This window comes from Athene noctua, chromosome 4 (genome assembly GCF_965140245.1).
Source record: "Athene noctua chromosome 4, bAthNoc1.hap1.1, whole genome shotgun sequence".
Taxonomy (NCBI): Eukaryota; Metazoa; Chordata; class Aves; order Strigiformes; family Strigidae; genus Athene; species Athene noctua.
In genome coordinates this window covers 67,412,192-67,433,347 of record NC_134040.1, presented here as the reverse complement: position 1 = coordinate 67,433,347, position 21,156 = coordinate 67,412,192, and the positions used below count along the sequence as shown (strand labels likewise).

The window sequence follows — 21,156 nt, the reverse complement described above, 5'->3', positions numbered from 1 at the left end:
TGTAAGCCAGCGAGCTGCAGAAAGGGAAATAGTCATGCTGCTTTACCACCTCAGCCATCTATGTCTTCAGCGTGGGAGGGTCACATCTTAAGTTACCACAGCTGTTGCGTGGGCAAGGTAATGTTTGTAGGTAGAACTGACTCCAATAATGATGGACCTTCACGGCTGTAACAACACTATGTGTTTCAGTGATCTTTTGTGCTCTAGTATTGTACCACAGCTTTAGTTGCTACAGTTTAATTCTCCTTGAAGGAAATAGAATTTCCAGTTAATCCAGGGAGATTTAAGCTACAGCAAATATTGATTTACAAATATAGGCCACTTAAATTTGACCATCTGATACAGTTATCACCTTCCAGTTTCCTTCCTTGCTCCTTTCCCGGAGGTTGGGTCCCTGCCACAAGGACAGCTGGATTGGCATATGGAGCTGCTCTGGGAGAACCAGAGTTCACTGCCTTGCGTGGTGGAGTAGAACCCACGTAGGGTTGCCTGAAGAGGCTGGGCTGGAAACTTCAGTGCTTTGAAAGTGGATTCACAGGCCATTCACCTGCCTACAGAGGTGGCCACCTCCAAGAAAGGGATGGGAGGACAGCTGGAGAAGTAACCGTTACTGCTATCTGACTGAGCATGCTGGCTCACAAACAGATGATCCCTTCTAAACTGGAATGCACAGGCATTTAGCATGCTCTAACCAACATCCCTTGCCTTCAAACAAGGCTCTGCTCCTTTCTACTTCTTACACTAGAAGACCTGGTGTAAAAGAGCTGGCAGAAGCCTTGTTCTAAAAGACCGGGAGCTGGCAAGTGTCTTCTCTACGAGAGTGACCTGTTGAGGATATAGGAGGTAGCTAGTGCACCAAAACTTTGCACCCTTGCTTCCTTTGGGATAATGTCATTGTGGCAGCTTCCCTCCATGTCTTACGTGATGCCACTTTCCTTTTTCGTGTAGGTCAGCATGTCACTGAGAAGATGAGGCACAGCAGGGGTAGCTAAATATATCCAGGAGGCAGCAAACATCTCTTCAAGACTTAGAAACTTCTGTTTGTGATTTGTGGAAGAAAAGGAATGAGGTCATGAATACGGCAAAAAAGAGGGACAGAAAAAGCTGGAGAATAGAGGAAAGAAGAAAAGGCTCGGAGCAGGCAGAACGACGAAGAAGGTGGAGGAACACTTACAGGGTAAGGCTCACACTCACAGCAGAGGGAACATCTGTAGTGTCCCAATGAGGTGGTATTTCTGGAAACATGCTGTAGTTGGGCAGTGCTTTTATATGACTTGACTTGCTATAAAACTGTTCCAGTGCCCTGGTCTCACAAATACACGAGAACCGCCAGAACTGCAGACAACCGAGTCCATCTTATTTTTTCACCCACTGTCTTCAAGCATGCTGTATCTGAATACAGAACGTTACTCTTCAGGCACTGCCTGACCTTGGCAACAGAAGGTTTTGTTTAGTTTTTCAGTGAATGTGTCTGATTGAACATGATTCACATGTTTTCTTAGTGACTGCATGGGCTGCATGGGACATGGCTGTTTTTCCAAACTTGCTGTGATTCAGTGGAATTCAGGCATTTTCATATTGAACATCTGTGACTTGGGGAGGATCCATGTGTTTTCTCAATGAATATGAATGAAACTGGCAAAGGCCTCAGCGTTTCCTTCTTGCTTCTATGCTTGTAATTATCACAGTATATAAATATACAGAGACCTTCTCAGAATGTGCCTAAGAAGATCTGACAAAATCTAGCTTTTGCTCAGCCCTGTCTCCCTATGTAAGGAGGCAAGTCAGATACAGTGGGTACGATCTCACAACTCCCCTCCCGAGCACGCAGACACACACGCGCACTAAGGCTTCTAGACTTACTTTAGAACATAATTCTCCCTCTTACCTGGATATGTGGCATCATTAGGTCCTAACAGTGTTGGAAAAAACACCTCTCTTCCCATTCTTCTCCCCTGTGTGGATACATCAAGGGCTGTTACAGTAGCTTTTCCCCCTCCTTGGGGAATGGGTGCTCTGGCAGTGGTACTTGGGTAGTTCTTCCGCGGCTTGGAGAAGTGGCAAATAGCAAAACGTCTGCCCTCCCACGTGTCCTTTCATAGGACAGGACTGACCTACATTATGTCCTCCTGCTACTTTATTGTCTATGCCCTGATACCACTCGTCTGTGCTAGGATGAATTTACTTTTTTTCTGACCGACTGCCAGACTCTTGCCAGAAAGGTGAAAATAAGTTTGGTAAAGGACCAGTGGGAACATCAAGTGCTTGGTAACGGTTGAAGTATTGCACTTAGCTTTCATGGAAAGATGGATGGTTGGTACTTAGCATTTATATGATGCTGTACATTCTCAGTGTCACTGAAGAAACACTAATTTATCCTTAGACCATGCCCAGTTAGATATGGGAGTCAGAAACAGTAAAAAAGGAAGGAAATTCTGGTCTCGCTGAAGCCAATAGAAGTTTCTACTTAAAGCTTATTTCTGGTAAATGCCTCCCTGCCGTGCTGAGCACTATTTCCTGACCTAATGCTAGGATAATGAGCAGGCCTTGTCATGGAAAATGGGGGCCAGAATATTAAGGCGAGAAAAATTCTTGCTGACCTGAGCAAGACCGTTCATCCTGCAGATTTCTGTCTCGTTTAAATTCTCCTCCTCCACGAGGGATGCCTCTGCATCCAGGGCGGCAGCCCGTGCGCCGGTCACCGCTTTCCCCATCAGCAGCTGAGCAAGCCGCTTCACCCAAGAATCAACGTCGGCGACGACTCCTCCGACTTCGGGGCGGCCTCGGAGCGGCGCCACGGCTGTCCGACCCCTGCGCGACGCGTCCGCGCGTGGGGGACGCCAGCCCCCGGGCGCGGGGTGGGCGGGCGGCAGGGCCCGGCGGGGCGGGGGCTGCGGCGGGGCGGTGGCGGGGAGCCGCCCTCCCCGCCCCCTCGCACAGGCTTGTCCTTCCCGGCACCGGCGGCGGCGGAGAGGATTTCCTCCCGTGGCGGCGTGGTGAAGCCACCTGCCCGGCGGCGGGGAGCGGCGGGGAGCGGCGCGGGCTGCCCGCGATGCCGGCTTAGCGGCGGAGCATGGCGCGGCGGCTGCGGGGCGGCAGGTGCCGGGGCAGGCGAGGCGGCGGCCCCCCGACGGGGCGGGCGCTGGCGCTGCTGGTGCCGCTGTGGCTGTGCGCGGCGGCGGCGGGCGGCGGCGCGGCGCCGGTGTACAAGCTCAGGCTGGCGGTGGACGAGGGGCTGCCGGCAGAGACGCTGGTGGGGGACATCCGCGCGGGGCTGCCGGCGGGCGCGGGGCCGCCGGGGGGCTTCCTGCTCTCGGAGGGGAGCGGCGAGTCGGCGGTGCTGGCGGACTTCCACGTCCAGGCGGACACGGGCATCATCCGCACGGCGCGGCGGCTGGACCGGGAGCGGCGGGCCCGCTACAGCTTCGCGGCGGCCACGCTGCGCGGCGAGGTGGTGCAGGTGGAGATCGCGGTGGCCGACGTGAACGACCACCCGCCGCGCTTCCCGCGGGACTGCCTGCAGCTCAACGTCTCCGAGCTCAGCCCGCCCGGCACCGCCTTCCGCCTCCCGGCCGCCCGCGACCCCGACGCCGGCCGCTTCGGCACTCAGGGCTACGCGCTGGTGGAGCAGGAGGGCGGCGCGGCGGGGGAGCCGCCGCTCTTCCAGCTGCGCTACGGCCGGCCGGAGCCGCTGGAGCTGGTGCTGCTGCGGCGGCTGGACCGGGAGCGGGCGGAGGCGCACCAGCTGGTGGTGGAGGCGTGGGACGGCGGCAGCCCGCGGCGCCGTGGCCGCCTGCGGGTGTCGGTGCGGGTGCTGGACGAGAACGACAACGCGCCCGCCTTCAGCCGCGGGGAGTACCGGGCGCGGCTGCGGGAGGACGCGCCGCCGGGCACCGCAGTCTGCCGCCTGCGGGCCACCGACCCCGACCTGGGCGCCAACGGTGAGGTGCGCTACGCCATCAACCGCCGGCAGAGCGACCCCGACGGCTACTTCGCGGTGGAGGAGCGCAGCGGCGTGCTGCGGCTCCGCCGGCCGCTGGACCGCGAGGCGCGGGCCCTGCACCGCCTGGTCGTGGAGGCGCGGGACGGCGGCGCCCAGCCCGAGGTCTCCAGCGCCCTCGTCTCCGTGGCCGTGCTGGACGTGAACGACAACCGCCCCGCCATCCGCCTGCTCTACCTCACCGAGAGCGGCGGCCCGCGGGTCTCCGAGGGGGCGCGGCCCGGCGACTACGTGGCCCGCGTCGCCGTCTCGGACGCCGACGAGATCGGCGGCGCGGAGAGCGGCGTCGGCGGCGTCGCGCTGGCCCTGCTGGGCGGCGACGGCGCCTTCGCCCTGCGGCCGGCCGGCGCCGGCATCTTCTTCCTCTGCGTGGCGGGGCCCCTGGACCGCGAGAGCCGCGACGTCTACGAGCTGCGGCTGGTGGCCACGGACGGCGGCGCGCCGCCGCTCTCCGCCGAGGAGCCGCTGCTGCTGCGCGTCGCCGACCTCAACGACGAGGCGCCCGCCTTCCCGCAGCCCCACTACCGCGCCGCCGTCTCCGAGGCCGCCTCCCCCGGCACCGCCGTGCTCCGCCTCAGCGCCTCCGACGCCGACGAGCCGGGCTCGCCCAACGCCGAGGTGCGGTACGCGCTGGAGGGCGACCCGGCCGCGCTGGCCCTGCTGCGCATCGACGCGCGGAGCGGCGCCGTCAGCACCCGCGCCCGCCTGGACCGGGAGCGGCAGGCGGCGCTGGAGCTGCGCGTGGTGGCGCGGGACGGCGGGCGCCCGCCGCGCGCCGCCGCCTGCCGCCTCAGCGTCCGCGTGGAGGACGCCAACGACAACGAGCCCCGCTTCGAGCGGCAGGTCTACCGCGGCCGCCTGCCCGAGCACGCCGCGCCCGGCCGCTGCTTCCTCCAGGTGAGCCTCCGCCTCGCCGCCGCAGGGGGCTCCGCCGCCGGCGCCCGCCCGGCCGCTCTGCCGCGGCCTCAGGGAGGCGAGGGGAGGTGTGAGGGGAGGGGAGCTACGAGGCGAGGTACGGTCGGGTGGCTGGAGAGCTGCCAGTCAGAGAGGGACCCGGCGTGCTGATTGACAGCCGGCTGAACAGGAGCCAGCAGTGTGCTCAGGGGGCCAAGAAGGCCAATGGCATCCTGGCTTGTGTCAGCAATAGCGTGGCCAGCAGGGACAGGGAAGGGATCTGAGCCCTGTACTCGGCACTGGTGAGGCCGCCCCTCGATTCCTGTGTTCAGTTTTGGGCCCCTCACTACAAAAAGGACACTGAATGACTCGAGCGTGTCCAGAGAAGGGCAACGGAGCTGGTGCAGGGTCTGGAGCACGGGTCGTACGAGGAGCGGCTGAGGGAACTGGGGGTGTTTAGTCTGGAGAAGAGGAGGCTGAGGGGAGACCTCATCGCCCTCTACAGCTACCTGAGAGGAGGCTGCAGAGAGCTGGGGATGAGTCTCTTTAACCAAGTAACAAGCAATAGGACAAGAGGGAATGGCCTCAAGCTGCACCAGGGAAGGTTTAGACTGGATATTAGGAAGCATTTCTTTACAGAACAGGTTGTTGGGCGTTGGAATGGGCTGCCCAGGGAGGTGGTGGAGTCCCCATCCCTGGAGGTGTTCAAGAGTAGAGTTGACATAGCACTGAGGGATGTGGTGTAGTTGAGAACTGAGTGTTAGGTTAATGGTTGGACTGGATGATCTTCAAGGTCTTTTCCAACATGGATGATTCTGTGAGGTGAGGTGAGGTGCGGTGAGGTGTGAGGTGCGAGGCGAGGTGCAGCAGGATGAGGCAAGCTATGGGGAGAGGCGAGGTGACACAATGTGCGGTGAGGTGAGGTAAGGTGAGAGGCTGAGGTGAAGCAAGGCAAGGTAGTCTCGCCACTGCAGCAAGTGGTGGTGCTGTTCCTGTGTGCCGGCAGGTGCCCAGCGTGGAAGGGCATGCAGCACGGGGCTGAAACCAAGCTCTGTGGTCAGTATGCTGTCAGCTACAAGCTGTGTGCCTGTTCCAAGCCGGGTGCCTGGTGCGTGACAAATGCGTCCTCCTTGGCTCTGGGGTGGCCACCCTTAGGCACAGTGCTTAACCACATGGCCTCTGCTCCATGCTCAGACAGAATGCTGGAGCACAAGTGGTGGAGCTCAGTTAACCAGTGCATTCCTAATAGCGTAATCTTCACAGGTGCCACTAAAAATACCATCCTTCTCCCATAAAACTTGTAGCATGGATAATGAGCACAGAAGCTTGGATTTTCAGAGAGAATCAAGTATCAGCTCTCATTAAATCCCAGAGGAAGTTGATCCACCTGTGGTACTTTTGAGGACTCGGGATGGTCCTCAGTGTAAAGTCAGTGTGACCCATCTCTGGGGGTAAGTGTTACCCACGCTAAGGCAGAGAGAAGGCCAGAGAGTGTAACACAGAGGGACCCAAAATTAACAAGCACTTCTGGGGCTTTGTAATATTGCCAGAGTGCTCTGCTAATGAAGCGAATCAGTTCTCTGCCTTCCCAGAAGCTGATTAGTGCTCACAGAAGAAATGGTCTACTTGTCCATCAAAGCTCCCTTTATTCTTTGTCAGCGAGGTTGAATGGAGGCTTTGCAGGGCCGGGAGTTGCCAGATAGCCCTTTTGCTTTTAGCTTAGAAGGATATTTCAGAATCTGTACCTTTGACCTGAACAACGTCTTTTCCACCGGTAGAAAATTCACAGCAATTGATCCTAGGTGAAGGTACCAATGTTTCAGAGTTTGTGCAGAAACTCACATGAATTTTGGGGAAGACTGTGCTTAAAGAGGAGACCTAGGGGGAGTTGCAGTGTGTTTTCTCGGTACTTTTGAAGAAAAATAATTCTGTCTTTATCTCTGGGTGGCCTACTTTATTTATTTATTTATTTTTAATTAGAAGTAATTGATGATGGTTTGGGTCTCACAATCATTTATTTCAACAAAAAAGCATTTTCCTCTTTTTTTTTTTTTTTCTTTTTTAAATTGCATTCTGAGCTCAAAAAGTACACTATTTGCACAGCTTTACTAAAAATCAATCTGTGGCAAATTTTGGAAGGTTGAGCTCATGGAGCTTTTTATTTTGTACCCCAAACTGAAAAGATAATCCTTTCCTGTTCCACCACCCCCGGGGGAAAATATGGAGATTCTGCACCGGTGGCCACAGGAGAGCCCAGGAGAAAGTTAATAACGTGTTTTTTAAAGTTCCCCTTCTCCCGGGGCGGAGCGAGGGGCCTCACGGCAGCCGCGGCCCTGCGGGTGGGCGCGGGCGCGGACGCGCCGCCGGCGTCCGTGGTGCTGAAACGCGGCGGGACAGAAGCCGTCGGGGTGCACCGCCACCGCCGGCCACCGCGGCTGGCGTTGCTGAATAGCGATATTTTTTCTCTTGATTTAATCAGATAGAAGCGTCCTGAAGCGTTTTAAAGAATATAGCCTGTGCTTGTGGTTTTATTATTTTTTCTTCTAGGTTTTCATATACTAATCGTAGCAGGTCAGAGGTGTCTCATACTGTGGATATCATCCATGGTGTACTGGATTTTGAAAGCATCACCGTGCTGCCATAATCCTGTTCAGAGAGTAGAAAGAAATAGTTAGGTCCTGGTGGCTGAATGATCAACCTGAGATACTAAAACCCAAGGTGAACGAGAATGAGGCATGAGAGACCTGTGTAGGAGGAGTAACATTTGAGCATCCTGTGGACTGCCAGGAAAGAAAGCTGGTGTTTCTACTTGCAGGTTAATCCTGGATCATCATAGTGATGTCCAAGTTTCATACTGCACTGTATAGTAGGCTTAAGCTTTAAAGATACCCACCTTTTCAGCTTTAAACATACCCACCTTTTAAAATGATCTTCATATCTTTTCCCCCATTTTCCTTCTACTCAACCATTGTGAGCAGGAAGAGCTATCAGGAAGCAGGCAGCATCATTAATGTTCCAGGAGTTGCAGCTAGTGATAAAAAAGAACAAAATAGTTTTTGTTTGGCCAAGCCGTTTTTCAGGGTCTGTGGTGTGAGTCCTGTCTCTAACAGGGCTCTTGAACTTAAAAGCTAGCTTGAAAAGGAAGTTACTGTGGACTGTGTTCTTGCTGCTCCTGAAGAACTGGGAATGAACCATGACAGCAAAGGAGGGCACTCACGTCACTTAGCTTCCTCTGCTTCACAACCAGTTGGGGACCAACTGGTGATGAACCATCGCTTTATAGATCATGTGTCTAGAGCTGTCTGCCCTAGTGTTTTGCTGTAGCTCTGCCTAGCCACTAAACACTGGGCAATTTGTTCCCTTGTGTTCTTGACTGCATGTTGGTAATAGGAAGTTTCTTTCCTTCTGGGAAATCTTTTACTACCACTGTAATTATTATTTAGGTTATTTTCATTCCCCCCCTACTCTCCACAAATCTAGCCCATAATGTGGGGTGGATTTATGAAGTTGATCAACTTGCATGTAAATCTGTCTTCTACTCGTTTCTCGTAGTCCATAGGAATTCACTGATTAGAAGAATTAACTGTGCACTTAGAAGACATAGTTTTCAGCCACTTCTGGAAACACTGCTTTATTCCAGGCATATGTATGGGCTTTTCTGTGTTGACAAAGGGGTCTCCTTTCCAGTGCAGATTGACCAGTAAGGGAGAATCCACATCCTGAAAAATAAGTGGAATTCATTTGCATCAGCTAATATAAGAAAGAAATGTGCCAGTGTAATGATTGCCTCACTGGGGAAAATAACACAGGTGGAGATCAGAAATCTGAGCAGACAATGGGAGAAGGTCTAAATGAAGAAAAAAGAAAATCAATGGGAATGTAATGGGTTATCGGACATTAGAAAGTAGAGCAAAGGCATGCAGTGGAACACATAAGGAGATTTTTGAAGACGTTAACAGTGTTTTTCACATTTTTGTCTGTGTTTGGATACTGAACCTCAGGTTTATTACTGGTTGTTACATGCTTCAAGCTTTACTGGTGGGATGATTAAAAAGAAGTAAAAAAATAGGCACAGGGAGGAAAATGTGAACACAGAGGAAACTTGCAGACCGAGGCAATTTACAGTAACAAAAGTGGAAGCACCAGAAGCCCTCTCTGTGTGGTGTGATGTTAGCAGATGTTTTAGTAATGCTTTGATTTTTGCAGATATGTCAACATCTTCATTTCTTCATGTAGAGGTACTGCATGTTATTTTTGAGTGGTCACTGGCCTTATGGATGACATTTCTTATTCAATTACTATGATGAACTTTCAGTATAGTATGAATCTGTTTCCTGAAGATCTTCAGCATGACCTAGAAAGGGGATAAGGTGGAGGAATGAGTGAGAGCACCTTGGGCTTTCTCCTGTTTTTCCTCCTATACCTTTCATCCCATTCTCAAGGAGCAGCATGATTACAAATGCCTGTGGACTGTTGAGTGATTGTTGGGATTCTAGAGGGCTTTCTGCGAGAGAATGGACATGTGAGCAATCCTGTGTGAGAACAAGACTGATAAGAGCCTCAGCTGAGCAAGAATACGATAAGGATGTGACCCTGAATGAGGGGGGAGAAAATCGACAAGACAAACAACCCCCAGAAAGGGTTGGGATGGAAGAGGAAGTTACACAAGGCAGGAAGCCTGGCAAGGCTGATGTGGCACTTTTTATCCAATCATAAGAAGGTTTAAAGCGCGGGCTAAGTTAACTGTCCAATCTTGAGGACTTGTACTGCATGTTACTCACGTGTGCGGGAGAACATTATAAAAGGGCTTTCTTAGTTGTAATAAACGGGCATTGCTTGATCACATTGGTCGTGTGCGTGCTCAGCTCTCCTGCAAGTGATGGTGATGATTATGTCCTATTTCTGCACTCCTTGGTGTCAGATTGGCAATTTTAGGTGAATTCAGCATCTGATAATGTATACCTCGGTGGTGATTGCACCTCTGTGGCCTAAGAGTGAGGAGTGTGACCAGGTGTCTCTCTTCTGACCCATTCTCTTAATCCTATGAATGAATTAAGGAATAAAGCTTTGCCATAGACCACCCTTGCTAATGTAGGCTTAATTCCAATTACAAGCTTTATTTTCAAGCTTTTTTAGGTGACTGCGGTGCTTCTCAATACTCAGTGGTTCTCTTTAGTACAATGTATCTTCAGATTATAGTGCCAAGTTGCCAGGTTTGTCAGGATTTTCAGTCTTCTAGCTGAGGTGGCAATATATTATATTTCTCTGTCTCATGGAGCAGGCTAAAACTTGATGTAAAGGGAAATAATTCAGCACATCAGGTTGGCACCAGTTCTCCTTGTGTTGTACCTTTTGCCTTGATGGGGTGGAAACATCCCGTTCTTGGACTCCAGCATAAAAGAGTATTTCTCCCTTATTGGGCTGTGCAGAGCTTGTAGATAGATTTGGTGACCATGGCAGCTCTCAGCTGAACTTGTATTTTGAACTTAATGAAGGTGTTTATTTTGTGTTACACAGTATAGTACATTCTGTATATGTTTGGGGCTTATATGTTAAAATTGTTTCCACTGCTGGGTTATGCTGTAGCTTGTAAGGTACCCTGTGGCATAAATGTTGTTCGCTTTATACAGCGCATCCATTCTTACGGAAAGTATGACAAGTTACGTAACTATAATTGCATTTTGAAGGGAACATTAATTGTAATGAATTAGTGACAGTCATGTCAGTAATTTTTAACTAAATTTATTTTCTTTTATGGTTTATTAGAAAATACGTGTTTATTTGCTTTAGAGTCATCTCTGACAGCGCAGGGGAAGAGAAAAAACATATGTTACCTGTCAAATGATAAAGACCCATATGCATTCCACTGTTATGACAACTTGCATTTTTCTGGTCCATTAAGGAAACTGTTTTAACTCACTGGTTAGAACTCAGTTTTTTTTATTTATTTAAGAATAACAGACTTTCTTGTGCTGAGATTGTGGGGAGTTGTAAATGCAGTTACAACAAAGATAGATTTTGTTTAAAGCTCTTAAAGCTAACCTAGGTATACCAGTAATTAGGGAATAATAAACCTGTGGGTTTTTAGAAAACAATGTTTAAAGGTATAATACCTGTAAAAAGGTTTAATTTTTTTTAACTGCATGATATATTTGAGAGAAGTTGCTCAGTCTTACTTGAAATACATATTTCCAGGAGGTACTTGCAGAATGCGAGAGTTCTAAAAAGGACATTTTTAACATGTATCTTTTCCTAATTTTTCTCTGCCTTCTGCAAAAGAACAAACAAAAGGGATGTAGGATACATCCCTGCTGTAAGAGGTGGAGATTTAGAGACTGCAATTTGTCACTTAGCTGCTGAGCAGGTAGCAGCATTGGCTGCAGACTGCATTTTTCTTCCTTTTTTTTCCTTGAATGTTGAAACAAGGAGCTAAAAGGACAGTCCTTTCTCTGATGGTTTTGGTTTTGGATCACTTAGTCCACACTGCAGTTACTGAAATCAGAAATGAAGTCAGCAAACTAGGTTCATGTAAATTAATATAAAGAGCTATAAAATCCAACTCATCCTAGGTAGAGGTTAGACAAAAAGAAACTAGAAGAGATCAGGCCATGCATTCCTCTGTTGGCTTCTTGAGCTTTCCTAATTTTCACTGCATCTGATTTAAAGAAGTCAGCTGCAGAAAAGACAGATTTTGTCGACTTAGAATGCTACTGTGTTTTAAAACTAATACAGTTGACAACAGGAAGGCCAAACCCTGGACTGAACTACAGTCACAGCAAAGATATTTATCATCTAACCTATAACTATAACGCAAAACTATTTATTTGTTCACCCAATTCGTATTGTTATTTCACCGAGTCTGAAAGCAGTTAACTTGTCATCATTTATCTGTTAGGTATATGATGTTGTAGTAGTTACTTCTTTCTAAATTCACAACAAATATCCCTTTGCACTCCAGAAGCCATTCAGTAGATTCTCAGTTGATTATAATAGCTTTGTGTCTATAAAATCACTTTTCATGGCTATGCACATCTTTCTGTAATCTGTTAATATGTAGCTTTAGAAGTATGGATGGTCTGGGCTCAGAGATTAATAAATGTCTCTGAATCTGTGCAGTTGTCTTCTGATTGCAGTGCTGAACTGATTGCATGAAGGGATAAAAATGAAAAAATCAGAATCCAAAATATTTTAATAATTATTTTCAAGTAATTTTAAATGGATAGGATTTCTACATACTCTTTTGCTTAAGAATTCTAATTATGGTGCCCTTCTAGCTTTTTAACAGTAGGAAAACCATTCCATTTAGTAATTGAAGTGTTTATAAGAATGAGAATCTGTTCCTTGATGCAGTCCTTTCAGCATCCAATAATGAATAGATGCTTTGCAGATGTAAGAAGCTCTGATCCTGAAAATGCCAGGATGTGAGAAATGGAAGGTAGAAGCCTTTGACTTTTGCTGCTCTTAGTTTGTAGTTACTCTTAAATGTGGCAAGTGTTAAATTTTTGGTGTCCAACACCTACAGATCTCTGGAGGCAAGTAATTCCCTTCTGCATATGTACTGAATCTGCAGCTGTTTGCTAACTAAACCCACCACTTAGAGAACATACGAAACATCGAAACATCAAAAACATTGGCATTGGAGACATTCGGGTTTTAATTGAGAATTAAAAATTATATGAAAGTTTGAGAACAAAAGCATTTTTAAAATTACTGCAGAAAATGACCTTTTTTCCCAGTTCTCAGGGAAGTCTTTTAGTTGATGTCAGCAAGTTGGGTCTGGGAAGAGGGAAAGTTTGAAGGCTTGTGCGTGGCTGAGTGAAATTGTCTGCACAGTTTAGTCTACAGCCGTGATGAGAAAAGAGACGTGCATGATAAAGGTATTGTTGTTAGAGAAATTAGATGTATCCCTAGCTTTGGGGTAGTGGAAGAGGAGTAAAGATATTAAGTAGTCTTAGTCATCCACTTTATATTGCAAAGATCTCTGTTTTAAAATATTAGCTAAAAGACTACTCAGAGCACCAGTGGCAAACGTGGAGTCCTTGAATATCTTTGGCTGCTAAGTTGGTAGAGTTTTATGCAGCATAACGAATAAACATTCTGTTAAGTGTCCAGCAAGTGTTCATTCATAGAACTGACTTTCTGGAGTAATGACTGTGAACTGCTTTCTTAGATGGAAGGCGTTCCAATTCAGAAATGTAGTGGTTTTACTGGTGTTCACCTTTATACAAAGAGCTGACTTCAGCAGTTGTCTTATAATACACTCAAGCAAATTATTAATAAGCTGTAAATGGCTGGGTACGGCCTGTCCATTTATCAAATATTAATGTCAGTTTATCATCTGTATAGCTTTTCGTAAATTGCTAGGTCAGCAGAAGGCTTAGTCTTTCCTGGAAGGTTTTAAAGCATTGGGAAATAGATGAGTTAGGAATCTCTTAAGTTCCAGCTTACTGTGCAAACAGATTGACACACAGCAGAATGAGCCTTTTTATTTTACTTCGCTGCTCAATTCATTCTTGAAAACCAACTTCTAATTGCATGCTGAAAAAACATCAGTGATTTACAGTCTGCATTTCTCTTAAAATGCATGAGTTTGATTTAGAACCTAGTCAGGAGCTTTATGGGCTTCAGTGTGCATGTAGCTTGGAGAAACTTGTTCTGCAGTGTATTAATGGTAGAGTTTGTCTGAGCAATTCCTAGTCCCCATTCAGTGTAAAATGCTAATTAATATGAACACTGCTGTAGCGAGGAGTGGGGCTCTCCAACTGATTATCCAAATCCTGCTGCAGGTGTCAACAGTACGGAGGCACAGATGTCAGCTAAGAAAACACTTTGGAGAAAATACCACACAGCTCACTTGGCATAGGTGTTACATGTACGAGCCTTTGTATGTGTGGTATTGGACCGATATCCCATCTAGGTCCATATCCTTTTCCTCATAGTTGCTAAAAGTGTACTTCCTGGGTGAATGTAAGAACAGGGCAAACAGATGTGAATCTTTCCTTCATGGATTCTCGGTGTTCAACCATTCTCAGCTCAGGCAAGATAGAGCTGCTATGTATTTGTAACCTTGAATGGATTTTTTTTCTGTGTGAAACATACTGAGTGCTCAGCTTTTCCCAAGTACCATCAGCTGCAGTGTACCATGTCAAGGGGTGTGCTCATCATCTACCTACTCAGTGAGGAATTGCCCCTTTGCTTTGAACCTGGAGACAGACAGAATGATCAGTCCCAACTACTCATGATTTCACACATCTGTTATATCACCTCTCCATCTCATTTCCAGTACTCATTCTTGTTAACTGAAAAAAAAAAAAAAAAAGCATTTGACCAGCAGATACTCTTGAACCCTGAATGCTGAAATATGCCACTGGTGAAAATACAAAATTAAGCTTTGTTTACAAAGATGATATAGTAGAAGAAAGTTCACGTTTTATAGAATTTGATAGAAAATAGTATCCTTACTTTCAGTCTCTGAAGAAAGTTTACTAATTTGTGTAAAAAGGTGCCTCTTTTAGAAGGAGTAATAGATTTTTAAAATACTACTTGTAAATCACAGCTCATTCAGTCAGTCCTAAGCTCTTAGAGACTCCTCTATAAGAAACTGTACAAAATCAGGAACTTTTTAATTTCATTGGCACTAGGGTGAAATCATTCTCTGTCGAATGTTGAATTGCAAGGGATTTACGTCAAGCCTGGAGAATATGTCCAGTGGTGATGTATTTAGAATTGCAACAGATGTGCATATACTTCTCACCTTTTCATACTGAACTTCTTCCCTATATAAATTTGTATATATAATATTTATATATATATATAAATGTGCCGCAGATTAAACAGTTGTGTCTTATCTAACACATACATGACCAAATGTGGTAACTCAGCATTTACAGTAACTTAATGCACTCTAATGCAGAAGGATGTTTGTAGGGACCCATGTGCTGGCCAGCTATGCTTGGAAGTATAATCCCTGCTGATTACTCTTGATCATTACTTGGTCATCGTTTTCAGGATAGATGCACGAACTGTGTACCAAAGTAAGTGGATATTGATGAAATTGTGCTGTGTACAAAGTCAATTCCTATTCCTCACTCAGTCCCATTTAAATCGAGTAGAGAAAGTTTTAACTAGGCTTTTTTTACACAGGTAAACTTGACAGTACAACCTAAAGCCTCACTTTTCATGGTAGCATCTGACAGTGAGTTAATAGACCACGTCTTAAGGGACAATGCATCTGTCACAACCCTTTTTTGTGCCTATTTCCTCACTTCCACGAGCTTCCCATCAATAACGTGGATTACTCTAGATTTCTTAAATCTATGGACTTTGAAATAGTGCTTTGTTTAGAAGTGGGTTTTCATTCTGTAACTGTAAGTACAGCATTAGAGACGCAGCTCTATGTTCTGTCTCTTCCTCTCCTTTGCACTAAACGAAAACAAGCATTAGATTTATGCCAGATTTTACTAGCTCTGTTTCCTGCTGGATATGACTTAAAATAAAAATCAGGATACTGTCATGCCTATTTACTTGTGCTCACAGGCTGCACTGCTTTAAGCATAAAACTGTTGCAGTACCAACAATATTTGCTGTAGTAAAAGCAAATGTACTAACTTCCAGCCTTGACAGATGTCTCAGTCTCCTGCACTGACCTTGTGTGAAGTGTTTTTATCTCCCTTTCCCCCTCCCCATCCCCAGCTACTTCCCTCATGCAGAGAATTAGGTTGTCATGCTTATGTCTGCTCCACTTCCATGGGTTTGTGCCTACATCTGGTGCTGGGAAAGGGGTAACAGGAAGGGCAGTTTTTTAACTAACATCTGACTAAACATATGCGAGACAAACAACTTGTGTATGCCCTGTTTTTTTAAACAGTTATAAACAAACCATAAACATATGGTTTAATGCAGTGTCCAAGGAACTGGATGTGTCTTACCAGTCAGAGAAACTGCTGGAGATGACTGTGCTCAGCCTCTAGTACATCACCTTCTACAGAGTCACAGAATCATCTAGGCTGGAAAAGACCTTGAAGATCATCTAGTCCAATCCTTAACATTGACAGTTCTCAACTACACCATATTCCTCAGTGCTCTGTCAACCTGACTCTTAAACACCTCCAGGGATGGGGACTCCACCACCTCCCTGGGCAGCCCATTCCAACGCCTAACAACCCCTTCTGTAAAGAAATGCTTCCTAATATCCAGTCTAAACCTTCCCTGGTGCAACTTGAGGCCATTACCTACATGTCCTACAGGACCTTTTGTTTTCAAAAGTGTGAACCCCAAATAAATACAGTTTTATACTACACATTCATTTTTTCCTGCTATGTTTTGTGGTTGCTTTGAATTCTAAACTCATGTCCAGATATACCAGAATAATGATTTACCCAAGCCTTTCCTCCCGGGTGTCTTTCTGCAGTGTGGCTGCATAGATAATAGACCTATCATTTGTATGAAACTATGTTGTCTCATAGATATATATTGATACCTTTATCTCTGCTTCCATTCGCAGTGGGGTTACATATTAAACATCCTCCATAGATATAAAGGCACCTAATTATTTTTACTTAGAGATACATTTTTAGTCTTTTGATAGGCTATTGCCTTGGACATTTATCCAGTTTGATTATGTAAGAAATTCCCAACATCTTTATTAATTAGCTAATTTTATGGATACATTGCAGTTTGGTACTTTTATCACTATGATGCTGAATGATGTTTCTGTAGGATCAATGCACGCTTACATGGGCTTGGTCTCAATAAAGCGTGTCCATCATTCTCTTCTGAGAAGATTTTAATTTGTCTTAAAGATGGTCCCAAATGGAGGAGAATAAGCTTTTTGAGACAAGGATTACACATGTGTTAATGCTTATGCTGTACATTGTACCAGAAGTGCATACTCTGTAGATGGGTTTTTTGGTGCACTATTATAGAAAACATGTTAATCTCAAGAATGTATCAACACAGAGTTTAAACCTTAAAATGGCAGTTACGTTTTGGGGGAAGGAGAGCAGTAACCTGAATGCACCAACTCAGCACTTGCTCAGTTTTCAACAAATTGATTCCTGTTTTGAGTGTTTTGTGTGCTGTACTGTTACTCTTGCTCATGAAGATGTCAAAGAGAATTTGATTTTATAGTGTTCTGAGAAATGAAATCATTGAAAGCACTTTAGATTTCTTGGGGTGTGCTGCGCTTACACTTGTTACTCCAGTGTGGCTCTGGGGTAGCTTTTTAGCACCGTTAGTAGCAAGGGTCAGTTGCTGTTTGGAGCCCTGTCAGGATCCAGCCTCCAGCTCATGGGGCAAAAATAGGATGGGGCAAAAATTGCTCAAATTGAAGATTGGCTGTTTAACTCAGAGCACAAGATTCAGTAACTCTGGATTTTAAAAATGACCAAATCTGGTAATTCCTGCCTGCCTCTGCTTTGTGTAGATGTGTGCAAAGTAAGTGTAAAATGCTACCATATGGTAATACTATATGACATCGCACCAACTGATGGCTGCACAAGTTGTGAAGCAGTGGGGAGCTGTGAGGCTCTTTTCAAAAAAGCTTTTGTTGCACGAGTGTACAGGGAGTTTAGGAACATAAGCTGCAATGAAATCAGCCACGACTTGTTCTCTGGGGGGTTTTTGGGTTCTTTGGATTTTGAAATCCCAACTAATTTAATGTGTGTCTGTGGGTTTCTGAGGGGGAGAGAAGAGTGCTGTATGCATGAATCTGTAAGAGCAAGGGGATGAAATAAACTCCAATATAAATGTGACCTGCTTTCCCAGAGCACAGAACAACTTCTTAATCTAACATACTTTAAAACATTATCTGCTGCCATCACTAGTAATAGTAGAATAATTATTTTCCCCAAAAGTTTAATTTGAAAACAAAGTCACAACTTAGAAAATTCTTTTTCCTTTAGATTTACATTTGTATAATTTTTAAAGGATCTAAGAGAGAGCACTTCATTCTGGTTTTAAAAAGGAAGAAGAAAAGCAAGCCCCCATATATTTGGCCTCTCTTGTTTGTTTGTTTGCTCCCTTTTGTTACTATTAAAAGTAAAGATCCATATCCTGGAATTTGTTTCTTTTCTTTTTTTAGCTGTCTTTGAAGTTGATGTCTTTAGCAATGATTTTGGCAGTGCAGCAGTCTTACAGTGATTTTGTTCTGATACCAGACTGCTTTTGTGTTCTCTTTCCATTGAAAAAAATAAACACCAAATTTCTTAGGTTTGTAATTTGCAATTAAAGAATTAAAGTTTAAGTTTCCATGAAACTAAAAAATACTTTTTTTTTTTTTTTTTTTTTTTTAATCTCCATTTGTGCCTGTATCTGAAGAGGTGGAAAGACCTGACAGTTGAAACACACTTTTTGAAAGGCTGACTGATTTTAATTTTCAGAAATGTTTGTCTGAAGAGGGAACTGAAGCCAATATTTGGGAGTTAGACCAGAACATTCATTGACATTTCCAGAACCCTGCTGTTGTGGGACGCAGGTTATCCCACAGTTTCTAAAACTGTTATTAAAAAGCCATGTTGAAAAACATTTATGTTTCCTGGGAGATCTGTGATGTCTATTGTATCTTATTGGAGGCCACTTAAAGTGTACTTTTTGAGACTTTGATTTTATGCTGTTGCATTATTCTTACTAATTGCTCATAATGGAAACCGTGTTTTAGGCCTATAAATGTGCACTAAATCATGCTTATTTTTCCTAGAAAGTATGGATAAAAGTTCGAAACATTGCTGTGGATTATCAGGGGCAGATCTCAGTACCTGCCATCCCCAAGGGCTCCCAGTGACTATACCTCCTCTTGCCCACCCCACATTTCTGGGAAGTGGAGCAGAACTGCTGCGCCATCTGAAATGCATGGGCAGGCAGGGGTTATCATCAAGTCTCTGGCCCCAGCCAGACCACTGGACCTGTCTGCCCCATCACCTATACTCAATATTTTCCAAATAGGAACTGACAAGTTATTTGCACAGGAACATTAATACTTAACTGGTAATATCTCACCTAAATCAGCTTGAATTTGTCTTTTTTTAGGCTGGATCAGTTTGTCTCATAGTCAACCATGTCGTTTTTTGTCTCCTCTTTGGTTTCCAGTGAATAAATTCCCAGCTTACATCAAAAAATATCAGTTTGTTGGTATGTAATTTCATATTTTGCTGTTCTATTTTAATTACTTCAGTCTTTAGTTCTTCTGTATAACAGTTCTCTTGATCTACATTGGCAGCACTTTTTAGTTTCAAGAACTGGTGAATGTTATCAAAGTGCTTATGTTCTGTGGTTTCTTCCAGTTAATGAATAGATTTGACAAGCTGGTTATCAATACAACCAATCCATTTGTTACTTCCCTTTTTCAAGACATCTTGTTTTAATTTCTTCTTTACCTAATTTCTTACCATTTGATTCTTTGACTAATGGCTGTGTTCTCTGTACTAAGTAAGATGTAAAGAAATGTGATTTCCATTGGTTGCTTTACTAAATCCAGATCAACTTACTTGTGTGTCTAGAAAAATCCATTATTGAAAGGATACTGAGGTTCTTGGCAAAATGTTTTCTTTATCTTCTTTTTATCTTCTCTTTATTCTTTGAAACTTGTAAAATTTGTATCTATTTAGGTCAGGCTGATAGGATTGTAGTGCCCACATTCAGTTGTTCTCCTTTTCTAAATGTAGCCCCTCCATTTGATGTTTTCAAGAGAGATGGTTTTGTAGAGATCTAGAATGGTTATGGTTGCAAGCTTTAATAGTCCTATGTTGGGTCCTCCTATATTGAATGCTGTTTCAATTTTAACTTTAAGGTGCATAACTTCTGTTCCTGTATTCCCACTCCAGTTACAATAGCCATCATCACTGCTGATGGCAGAAGTGAGGAAGGTACTCCTTCAGCTCTAGCACAATGGCCAATTTTGTGTGCTATCTTCTCACCTTAGCACACCTTTTTCTGCTTATTCTCTTCTGTCCATGAATACCTATATATTTTTATCATGATTTACTGAAGTCTCCGACTTCTCTCATATCCAACCCCCTTTTTTTTGTCTTTGTTAACTGTTCATTTTTAACAGTATGTATTTATCACTTACAAACTTCGATGTACAGACTGTTGTTTATACCTCTGTTTAATTTAAACTTAAGTTATAATTACATGATCTGAAGTATTCATGTCCAATGGCTTTATTATTTTCATTGATTTGTGAGTCTCTGAGAAGTTACAGTCCCTCATAAAGAAATGGTTCCTGGTGATACTCTTTCTCCAAGAGCATTGTAATTCTCTTTGTATATCTTCAAATCTAACCCTGGGGCCGCAGAGGCCTATAGAAGTTACTCAGCTTTATTCCATGTGATCCTGGGGAAAAAAATCCACTGAACAACATATCCTCTGAGCATTAGCTCAACACTTAACAGCTGTTAAAATCTCATCTTGCTCTGAGGACTAACCAGCTCTGTTTCTCTTGGCTTATAGACCCGCACATGAATTAATTGTTGTTTTTTTCTTAATAGTATACAGGTTAACTGGGGTTGCTAGTAGAGTTCCTCCTCTGGTGGTACATTTCACTGGCTGATGTGTTAGGGATTTATTTCGTTAAGTCATTCATTCTTTAAGCTCCTGGAATCTGAACCTCCATGGGGTCTCTAAGCACCTTCTGGAGATACCATAAATCTTTCAAGTGATTGTTGGTATTCAGCCCAGCTCCTCTTGGCTTCTGCACCTTCCGGCTTTTCTTTGTAGCAAATCTTTTCTTACATTTTGTTCTCACGTGTATTTTACATGTCTCCAATTAAATAAGACCACATCTTCTTTCTCCTCTCTGAAAGGTACTGAGATTGCTGCCTATGTAGGCTCTTCTTTCAGGTCTTTTTAAGCTTGTGTTTTATCTGTTCTTAGTGAATTTTTCTTGCTTGGGTATTCTCCATTCTCTCCACTTTCTCCTTGTGGACAAGCAGAAAACTCATTCCTGACTTTAATCAGCCTCACCCAGCAAAGCGATTGTTATTCTTAATGGCCAGTCATTCTGTCTGGTTGGGGTGGTATGGCTGGAAATGGTGTGTATGAGAGTTACTTGTTTAAAAAACAATGTTTATGAAACAGTTTCCGAATGTCAGACAAAGTTCACGAGTCATTTACAGGGAAGATTCGTGGACTGTCACAGTGAGTGTGGATATTCTCCCTGTGCAGTACTAGAACTGTTTTTCTTGGGTGGAATTGTTAATGAAGCCAACAGAGAGCCTCAAGAGGCAGACAGTCATCTATCATATTCCTCATCCTACTTTAAAAAT

The 21,156-nt window shown here is 45.1% G+C and overlaps 1 protein-coding gene across 1 annotated transcript in view; it reads left to right on the top strand.

Moving 5' to 3' along the window:
- Window positions 1–3,073: 3,073 nt before the first annotated feature.
- Window positions 3,074–21,156, top strand: part of DCHS2 (dachsous cadherin-related 2) — a 121,849-nt gene continuing 103,766 nt past the window's right edge. Inside the window, exon 1 of the mRNA XM_074905947.1 lies at window positions 3,074–4,897. Within this exon, the coding sequence (XP_074762048.1) occupies window positions 3,074–4,897 (1,824 nt within the window). The remainder of the gene's footprint in view (window positions 4,898–21,156) is intronic.